The following is a 10306-nucleotide window of genomic DNA, read 5'->3' as shown; positions in this document are numbered from 1 at the left end:
CCCAGTCCTGATCCCTGGAACCTGTAAACGTTACTTTTCTGGGAAACAGCCCCTCTGATTAAGGATCTTTAGATGGAAAGATTATCCTGGATTATCTGAGAGGGTCATGACTGCAACTGTAAGGGTCCTTATAAGGTAGTGAAAGGGGATTTGAGTCAGATACACAGAGGAGAGGGTATTGTGCACAGGGAGCAGAGATCAGAAGATTCTGGCCTTGAAAACTGGATGATGCCACCACAAACCAAGGAGTGACAGCAGCCACCTCCATACTGGTCCTTTCAACCCAGCACTCATGCCATCAGAAGGTTTCTCTAAAATAGAGAGGTGAGCACGTGAATCTGCAGTGAAAGTCCTTCAGTGGCATCGGAATGCCTGGAAGATGAAACCCTAACTCCAGAGAAGCCCTTCAGCATCCGACCAGTTTTCTCCTGCTGCCACTTCCCCTCCCCCGCACTCACTCCCCTCCACTCCCCTGACCCACGCACTCACTCATTGCTCGCACATTCAGCTTGATTCATGCTGCACTACTGAATTTCCCACATGACTAGGCTACTTCATGCATCTGTGGCTTCCAAGTGCATTGCCGTATCTATGATACAAAGAAAGAAATCTTATCCCCACCATATGCTAATACATGCATGGCAAGAATCATCGTTCAGTTAGATGCCCTGGCTGGTGTGGCTCAGTGGGTTGAGCGCCAGCCTGCGAACCAAAGGGTCACCAGTTTGATTCCCAGTCAGGGCACATGCCTGGTTTGCTGGCCAGGTTCCTAGTTCAGGGCATGTGAGAGGCAACTACACATTGATGTTTCTTTACCTCTCTTTCTCTTCTCTCTAAAAATAAATAAATAAATAACATCTTTAAACTGATAAGAACAGATACTACACTTGATCTTAGCCAAAAGGCCAAGAAGCGATGTTATAAATAACATCTTTAAAATAAGCATTGTTCAGCCCTGGCTGGCGTAGCTCAGTGGATTGAGCGCGGGCCTGTGAACCACACGATCGCACTTCCATTCCCAGTCAGGGCACATGCCTGGGTTGCAGGCCAGTTCCCGGCAGGGGACACACCAGAAGCAACCATACATTGATATTTCTCTCCCTCTCTCCTTCCCTTCCTCTCTAAATAAATAAAATCTTAAAAAAATAATCACTGTTCAGTTAGAAAATAGTTCTGTGATATCATAAATCAGAACTAGGATGCCAAGGCCAGCGATCTTAGTTTATCCTCCCCTTGAAAGGACTGGTGATCGAAACCACCTCCCTAAAAGTCCAATTTAAACATGTATATCTCAAATTATGTTTTTAAAATACCTTTAAAATGTTCATTGATAAGAATGTATTTCAGCCAGCTATTTAAAATATCTAATATAAAATGCCACCATCGATGGTTATGTAAAATATTGTGCAGCTGTAAGAAACAAGGCAGCTCTCTATACAAATCTCCAAGATGAACGTGAAGTGTAGAAAAGTAGTTTGCTGCTGTGTCCATTAATAAAACATGTGTGTAAATGCACTCACTGCCTCTAACAGATTATGGGGGGTACAGGTGGGGGCTCCTGGGGAGGGGGATGGAGCCGAGGGACACGGAAGATGGGGGACTTCTCATTGAATGTCCTATTGTAACTTGTGCATGTGTGGCCTGTTAAAACTAAAAACATTTTTCTCAGTTCAAAGATTTACAAGGGTTATACTCTGGCCGTTAACATCAATGAAAGCTGCTGGGTCAATTTTTCTATTGAGCTTTGGGATAATCATAAAAAAACAGGTAGTAATAATTTAGTTTTCTTTTTGAACTTGTATTCTACAAAATCAATTATTATCACTTCAGCTATTATGCAAAGATGATTTGCCTCAGTTTGCATTAATATTTCTATGTGTTCTTTGCCTGTACCCCAACTGAGAGCTGGCTGGACAGCAGGAGGAAATTGACCCAGGCTTAAAATGTGCCCAATGACAGCCCAGGTGGTTCCCTAAGAGTTGACTGTAGTTCAGCCTAATGTTACCGGGGGTTGTCATTGTCTGCAAATGCCACATAGCGCCATTTCAGCCTTCCTCACTGTAAAGTGAAATGCCCCTAACCATATTTATTCATCTCAGGTGCCTCTCCCTTTCTCTGACTCTCAGTTGAGAAAACCTACATCTAATTTTTAATCTATTTAATGTATTTTCAGGTTAGCTATGTAAAAATTTACAAGTATACAAATTATGAATGAACAATAATTCTTAAGATTATTATTAGACAAACTTGCCTATACAAAAGCTACAAACTCACTTTTGGTTATTTTGAGCATTAAATCTTTTGAGCATTTTTAAAAATTAGGTGTTATTACAACATTATATTGCTTTTATTTCATTTTTTAGAGTGAGGGGAAGGGAAGGAGAAAGAGGGAAAGATTGCAGTGAGAGTGAAACATTGATCTGTTGCCTCTCATACAGGCCCCAACCGGGGACCAAACACACGTGTCCTGACCAGGAATTCAACCAGCGATGCTTCACTTTGCAGAACTGAGCCAGTGGTCAGGGCTATGTTGCTTTTTAAATATTATATGAAGTAATATTTAGGAATTAAATCCCCCTGAGGTCATAAATTACTTTTAGAAGATACATATGTATTCTACTTTGTGTGGTACCCAGGTATCAAGGATATCTAAATAACAGTGAAATATTAGAGAAGTTAAATGCTACTGCTCTTCAAAAACATTTTAGGTGAACTGCACACCAATGTTCCTAGCAAATTACAATAGCCAAAGGTGAAAACACCCCAAATGTCCATCAACAGATGGATAGATAGACAAAATGTGGCCCATACACACAGTGGGACCGGATTCAGCCTTTAAAAGGAAGGCAATTCTGACACGGCTATGACATGGATGAGCCTTGAGGACACTGCGCTATGGGAAGTAAGCCAGTCACCGAGGGACAAACACTGCGATCCCACTCACACGGGGCACCAGAGTGGTCAAACTCACAGAGCCAGAGAGCAGAACGTGGCTGCCCAGGGACGAGGGGGTGCGAGTGAAGAGTGAGCGCAGTTTCAGTCAGGGACAGCGAGAATGCCGTGGGGAAGGACGGGGGTGACGGCTGCAGGGTAACAATGTGCATGTGCTTAATGCCACAGACTGGGCACGTGGAAATGGCCAGAATGGTACATTTTATGTTACGTATATTTTATAATTAAAAAAGGATAATGGTATTGTGAAAATTTTACAAATGTCCTAAGTGACTAGGTAAACCTTCCTATAGGTTTATAATGCAAGTATCATTGCATTTCTTACTATTGTAATGGGGCTAATATTCTGAAAATATTCACCTGCCATATTCTCAATATCCCCCCACCCTGAATCATGTTTTTCTCTCAGTAAGCTGAGCATGGAGAAAGGACTAGACAGGTCAGCTACGGCACAGGTAAAGTGGCCCTGCTGTACAGACACAAAGGGACCAGGGATGGGTGGGGGACACGAATGGTTCGCAGAGATGTGCAGGGCCAGCCCTGCCAGGATGGGGCCGACTCAGTCTGGGACTGCTGCTTCCGAGGAGAGCGCCCAAGCCACAGGCCTTGCCAGTCTTGCACCTGGCAGGAGATGTCAGTAGGGTGGCCACTGACACCTTGACAGAGGTCAGGGCGGGAACAAGAGGACCTACCTTGGAACAGCTGCCCCACCCAACAAGGGCACAAACACTGTCCAGACACTCTGATACCGTGTTACAGAGCATGCGGAGGAAGTGGATTATAATCTTGAATTAATTAAATATTTATTAGAGACCGAACTAACCTGAAAACACTTAAATGCAAGAGGCGGAGATACAGCGGGTTCCCATTATTCATGGTCATCACGGTCTGTAAAGCCACCACAAAAACTGTATTAGTAAACACCAAAGCCCTGCTCCTGGGGAAATTCAGGGCTAGGTTCAGACAGAGAAGAGATGGAATGCTTCAACTCTTTCAGTGACTGGTACTTTCGAGCAGGTGAAGAAAATTTCTTCTAGAGCCACAGGAGAAGAAAATGTCAGTACCCGGTAAGATTTCAGACCTGTGCTGTGGAAGAAGTTGACCTCACTCGGGATGAGGAAGAGTCCAGATGAAGGCTAGTTAGGTAATAATGGACATCTCCTCCCGGTCTCTGCTCTCAGACATGGAGTTAATGATGCTTTTTAAATATTTCATGAATTCCATCCGGATCTCTTCAGGGTCATCCTCAAGATTGGAGTGCACCAGCTTCAGCTTGTTCAAGGGTGGTGCTTAAAAAGGAAAAAAAAAGGCAATGAGGCACGAACTTTTACTGAAGGCTATTTCTAGTCCCAAATGGCCAGAACCTTATAGAAGTCAATTTGCTCAACTTTCTGAGTGAATCTGTCCACAGATACATTGTGTCTTGTTTGACACGATTTAACATAGGAAGGTTTCACCACACTGCCAACTGAGAACAGGATGACAATTCTATAAGCCACTGCCAGGTCCTCTTTGTTCTTATCCCAGAAAGGAAGAGATGGCTGAACATTGTGAGTTATTTTCTATGATCACACTGTCACATCTGTAATGGTGTGTGTCCCATGCAGATTCAAGTTTTTCTTGAGAAAAGGCCAGTTAGGAAAGAGTGACCCTAATGATACTGATGAGCAGCTAAAACCAGGTGTTTCCCCTCTTGGTGTCTACCTGCTTTTAAAGTGTCTATATCCTCTCCTGAATGGGATGGCAGATCTTCCAATCTGGCAATTCTGATCTACATGGTGAGGAAAACAAATGCCTAGGACATACCAGATGCTCACCAACTGCACCAGATACTGCTTTCAAGGACAAAGCCACGACTGGGTAGCGCAGCGGTTAGAGCACCATCCTGACACACCAAGGGTGTGGGTTCGATCTCCAGTCAGGGCACATATTAGGATCAACTAATGAATGCATAAAGAAGTGGAACAACAAACTGATGTTTTCCTCTCTCTCTCCCCCTTCCTTTCTCTTTCTAAAAATCAATTTAAAAAAAAAACCAAAAACAAAGACACAGAGCAATATACAAATGCCTGGAACACTGAAGACAGAAGCAGAAAGAATTGCAGTCTTCTTACACAGAGACAGGTTTCCTTTCTCACTTCCAGAGCCTGGTTTGTGGTGTGCAATTAACAGACACTGAGTATCCTGTAAGAACTGCTGTTGAACAAAGCAGGAATACCACATCTCGATTTCCTTCAGGTGGCTTGGGATGTCCGCGTTGAAGACAATCACCACTCCGTGAGAGTCCTTCATCAGGGCTGGCCAGCAAGATTCGAACCTGCGAGGCAGCAAAGAATTCACAATGAATGTTAGGTGGTTCCGTTTTCTAATGGTGGACTTTAAAAATAGTATCTTACTATTGCTAATTGATGGATGACTTCTCACTGTATCGAAACCCAATCACTAAAGTTTCAAGAGCAACGTGTATTCCAAACAATTGACCAAGCCCCTAATACATGCTAGGAAGTGTGCTTGGCCAAGGTGCCTGGTGGGAAGCTGATTTTCTTAATCATTTGATGAAGAAAACCCTCTTAAGGGAAACGTACTTTGGATCACCACCACAATCCCACAGTTCAAATTCGCACCCCGTGCCTTTGTTGTTGCTGGCAATGTGTGGGTTCTCGAATTCCAGGATCCTAGAAAGAGAAACAGCAGCAACATCTCTACTTTGGAATATTATGCTTTTAGGGTGCCAACAGCACCCAAAGCAGAGGGTGGGTGATACACAGGGACTCTCTGGGACACAGATTTGTTCGTCAGGGCTCACCTCACTCCTTGGGTTGGGTTGTATTCAGTGATGTCAGAAGATTCTGTCAGGAAGTTTGCCAAAACGGTTTTTCCACTCTGTGAACATGAAGATAATAAAAATCTGACGAGCAGGAAAGTAAACCATAAAAGAGCCCTCCAGCAGCTGGTTTGGAAGCGGATGTGATGGAGTGCAGGCCGCAGCCACCGGGGATCACGGGAGCAGAGGGCTCCTCTGGTTGGGGGGTCTGCATAGTCTGCTCCAGGGCCCAGGGAGCAGGGAGGTCAGCACTGGCTCTGCCACGGGGAGACTTTACCCACATGGATTTCCCCGGCTACCTCTCAGTTAACTCATCTAAGAACAGAAAGAAAAAAATCATGTGAGCTTTTCCTCACTTGCTCTTCTCCACATCTTCAAGAAAAACCAGTCTGTCACAACTCATTATGAAGCCACTGAGGCCAAGAAAGGGGAAGGGAGTTCCTCTAAGTCGTGAAGAAGTTCAAAGTCAGGGCCGACCCTGGGTGGGAGGACTCCTGGCTGGCTACGCTACACCCCCATGTAGAGCTGTTTCTCCCTCTGCACAATACGCACTCTTATTTTTAAAAAACGAACAAACAGCCCTCCTGGCCCCTCCACCCAAACTGTCCATCTGTCTATCCATCCCACACCCTCTCTAAAGGTAACAACGATGATGTTTTTCAGATTTTTTCCTATTCATTTAATAAATACTGTACATGCCCACATGTAAAAAAATTTTTTCTCCACCCAAATTATTCCTCGGAAGGGGAATCTCTTATACTTGAATCCTTATTGAAAAATATCTCCAATTATGCTCTGTACTTTAGTAACTTTATTTTGAACAACTGCTTCACTAGAATGGCCTCAATCGATGCCAGTTTGGGAGGCTTGTGCAGGTCACCGGCTGGAATCAGGAAATGAATAAAAGGGAGGGGAGCGACTTAATATTGTTTTAATAATTTTCTCTGAGGATTTGGCCTCACAAATTATCACTGAACAATAACAGTAAGTGGTCATGTTAGAAATCATGAATATTTAACTAGAGGGTGAATGAATAAAGCAAATGGCTTGATGTTATAGGACTGGTTCCTTGAGCTGGAATACATTTCCAGAAAGAGGTTCAGATGCAGACTGAAAAAGTGCTGTATCCTACACTACTTAGGTGGTGTGCTTTGTCAGGTGACTCAAAAAGTGGCACTAGTCATCAAGACAACTTTGGTGTCAAAGATGCAGGTGAGGGGCTTGAATAAAACTGTCATGAAATGCAAGGATGGAATCAAACAGCATTCCTAAACTATCATAAGCTTAATGTACATTTACATGTGTATATAGCTACACTGATATAGAAAACATTATAAAAGCATACTTGTTTATTTCATTTATGCCCTTAAAATTTATACATATTAGCCAACTAAAACCAATTTTTTAAAGGGGGTGGGATCTTATGGGGAAATGAAGAAATTGCCTGTTAGAACCATAAGACACTTATTTTTAAGTGTCTAACTTGTGCCAGGTGCTGTTGAATAATTTAGAAAGAGATGAAGTACTGATAAGTACCAGGATAAAAATTAAGTAGGGTGATGTTCTTTGAACTGGGTGGTCAGGGAAGGCCTACATGAAGTTTAAATTGAGGTTTGAATGAGTCAACTGAGGCTTCCAAACAGAGGGAATAGCTGTTTCGGAGGCACCAGGGCGGAATGGGCCCAGCCTGCCGAAGGAACAGAAAGTCAGTCAAGTTTGAAGAGTAGTGAGGGAGAGAGAAATGTGTATGCAGAAATGTATTTTGTTGTTGAAGCTGAGTGATGGGTACTAGGAGTTCATAGTTCTTTCTCCCTTTATGTTTGAGAATTTCCATTAAAATGCTATCTATGCTTGTTTTGTTTTTCCTTATTCTCTGCATATTGTTATTGTCTATTTCACTAAATAATTTGTGTCTTGGAGAGTGCTCCATGTCAATACATGGACTTGCCATGTTTTGTTTAACTGCTACACAGTCCTCCAGAGTAAGAATGTACCTTAGTTTATGTAGGCATTCTCTTACTGATGGTATCTAGGAGGCTCCCAACTGTTCACTATTGTACATGACTCATGGGGAACATCCACACATATTCAGCTCCTGTAGATGCTGAGAAATATAAGTGCAGCATTAAAAGCTAAGCACACTTTAAATTTTAATGATTTGATCACCAAAAAAGCTGTTGTCATTTTATAGCCCCCACAGAATCCTAGAGTACTCATTTCCGTAAGCATTCTTAACACTGATGTTAATCAATCTAAATTTGTCTCATCCGATCTGATGGGTAAACAAACGTCATCTTTTTGTTTTAAGTTGCGTTCCTGCGACTGTGAAACTGGGAATCTTTCTCACACTTACCGATCAGTTGGATTTTAGTTCAGAGCCTTAGCTCAACTTTCTATTGAGTTCTCTTTCCTTTCCCAATGTCAAAGTTGTGATCTAGTTATTAAGTCTTCATTTGTAGTGTATTTTGCAAATACTTTTCCTGGGCTTTAACTTCGCTGTCATTTCTTTTAAATCTTCTTTATTTTTATGTTGTGCTTAAGAAGAACTTCCCTATTTTAAGATTAAAAACATATCTTTCCATATATTCATCTACTACAGTGGTTCTCAAAGTGCAGTCCCTGGGCAAACAGCATCAGCAAAATGCAAACTCTCATTCTTTTACTACTTCCAAGTTTGTTTGTTTGTTTGTTTACACGTTTAGTTTTAGTCCATCTGAATTTTATTTTTGTGTACGGTGTTAAGTACACACAAAGACTTAACACCCCCCCCTCCCCCGGCAATCATCACACATACACATTAATTGCTAATTGTTCCCAAACCAGGTTATGGTCCAGTCTTTTCTCCTTCTGGTTTTCTCGTACCACAGACATATTCATTAGGGATACCCTCGAATGCAAAGTGAGATCTAGGTTCTGGCTCCAAAACGCCACTCACTATATCTTGGGCCTCGAAGCCTCAATGAAACAGGGTCAGTGTCTGGAGGCTCGGCATTCGCGGTGAGGCGGCGACTCACACCGGCTGGGCGGTGGGACTCCGTCCCATTTCCTGGGGGGCACCGGGAGCACCCCCGCCACCGCTCGCTGCGCCCGAAGCCGCACCCGGCCCCGGCCTCACCTCGCAGGGCCCCACGAAGAGAATCTTGGCCTTCAGCATCGCGGTCCGCCGACTGCAGGCCCACCGAAGCCCACTCCGGCGTTGTCTGAGACCACTCTGTTGTCTGGGAGGAGCCGCGGAAATCGCCGTGCGGATTGGCTGTCTTTGTTTCCATGGAGACGGGGAGGGGCCCGCGGGGGCCGACGGGAGAGAGCGGGCTTGGGCGCGGGTTCTGGCTGCTTGAAGGTGCTGGTTGCGCACGGTGACCCCGGCAGGGTGGCGTGAGCTTCGTGCTGAAAGTCGGCGTGCGAGGCACAGGGACAGCGTAGGAGGGAAACAAAGCCCGACCTGGATTCAGACTCTCTTCTGAGCGGGATGCGGGGGGGAGCGTGAAGTTCGCGAGTCTGGCCTCTTTGTCGAAAGGTTGGATTGCGGGTGCTTTTTTATTTTTATTTTTAAGATTTTTAAAATTTTATTTATTTACTTAGTCCCTCCCTCCCTCCCTCCCTCCCTCCCTCTTCTTGTTTTTTTAGAGAGAGGAGAAGGGAGGGAGAAAGAAAGGGAGAGATGAGGACCTGGCTCACAACCCAGGCAGGTGCTGGGATGGGAATCGAACCTGGCAGAATCCAACCCGCTAGGCTACTGTTCGGTTAGCGCGCCCCGCGCCGAATGCACGCACCGAGCCACACCAGTCAGGGTGTATTGCGGTCCTTGATCTCCCTTATTTCTCGCTGTTAACTCGACAGCTCAAACAAGCCATGTAAACTGATGAGCTGGGGTTGGAACCAGCCCTCTGTCGCCTTTTCACTCTGGCATGTTACTGGCTACGTTGAAAACGGATTTATCGTATCCCTGGCCCAGTCTAGAAGAAGTCGAGGAAAAAACGAGCCTCTGGCCTTTGTAAAGGGATTCATCACTCACCTCATTTGGGCGATCTGGAAGGAACCAAAAGGATAATGCCCTGATGTGTTCAGTGGCAGTGCCGGTGTCTGGATGCACTGCTGTTAAATTCAGTCATGAGGTCCGTTTTAAGTTTCAGACCCGCTCTAGAATTTTGGGTGAGGCCACGAAATTAAGCGTCTATGTGCCAAGAGTGCTGATACAAGATATGTTAGCCCACAACGGTGCTCGCCTGACTGAAAATACTAAAACTCGAGCTTTATCTTTTGGTAGGCTAGTTATATAGTCTCTATTACAAAGAGCTGGTGAGTGAACTATAAGGAAGAGTCTGCTTCAATATCGAGATGTCATGATTTGATTGATTGGTTAAATAAATATTTCTTGAATGCCTACTTTATACCAGGCACTCTTCTAAATACTAGGGATGTTCCTATAACTCTTGAATCTGCTATTCCAGTAGAGTAAATGGAAATTCATTAATCAAGTAAATATTGGGTTGGCCAAAAAGTCCATTTAGTTTTTTTCTGTAAAATAAA

At 44.0% G+C, this 10306-nt stretch overlaps 1 protein-coding gene and 1 pseudogene across 2 annotated transcripts; both read right to left on the bottom strand.

Annotated features, from left to right (window-relative positions):
* Positions 1-738: 738 nt before the first annotated feature.
* Positions 739-917, bottom strand: LOC118992891 (uncharacterized; annotated as a pseudogene).
* A 2813-nt stretch (positions 918-3730) lies between these two features.
* IFT22 (intraflagellar transport 22) lies at positions 3731-9012 on the bottom strand. Of its 2 annotated transcripts, none has more exons than XM_037054851.1 (5): positions 8892-9012; positions 5759-5835; positions 5538-5627; positions 5067-5269; positions 3731-4241 (listed from the first exon to the last, which is right to left on the bottom strand). In XM_037054851.1, exons 1-5 carry the CDS (start codon positions 8928-8930, stop codon positions 4093-4095), a joined length of 558 nt encoding a protein of 185 aa, XP_036910746.1. In that variant the 5' UTR covers positions 8931-9012; the 3' UTR covers positions 3731-4092. The 2 variants fall into 2 exon arrangements, with proteins under 2 accessions (XP_036910746.1, XP_036910745.1); XM_037054850.1 differs by lacking the exon at positions 8892-9012 and adding an exon at positions 8573-8704.
* Positions 9013-10306: the final 1294 nt, after the last annotated feature.

The sequence above is a fragment of the Sturnira hondurensis genome, unplaced genomic scaffold (assembly GCF_014824575.4).
Source record: "Sturnira hondurensis isolate 20B ecotype Veracruz unplaced genomic scaffold, ASM1482457v3 Scaffold0008380, whole genome shotgun sequence".
Lineage (NCBI taxonomy): Eukaryota > Metazoa > Chordata > Mammalia > Chiroptera > Phyllostomidae > Sturnira > Sturnira hondurensis.
The sequence above is the reverse complement of the archived record's forward strand: the minus strand, read 5'-3'. Positions and strand labels throughout refer to the sequence as shown.

Excerpts from the sequence above, each read along its gene's own strand:
- IFT22 (XM_037054850.1), bottom strand. The coding sequence starts at position 8,653 with ATGAATATGTCTGTGGTACGAGAAAACCAGAAGGAGAAAAGACTGGAC. Across the intron at positions 5,628-5,758 it reads AACCCAACCCAAGGAGTGAG|GATCCTGGAATTCGAGAACC; the intron begins GTGAGCCCTGAC and ends TTCTCTTTCTAG. Across the intron at positions 5,270-5,537 it reads GATTGTGGTGGTGATCCAAA|GTTCGAATCTTGCTGGCCAG; the intron begins GTACGTTTCCCT and ends GCTGCCTCGCAG.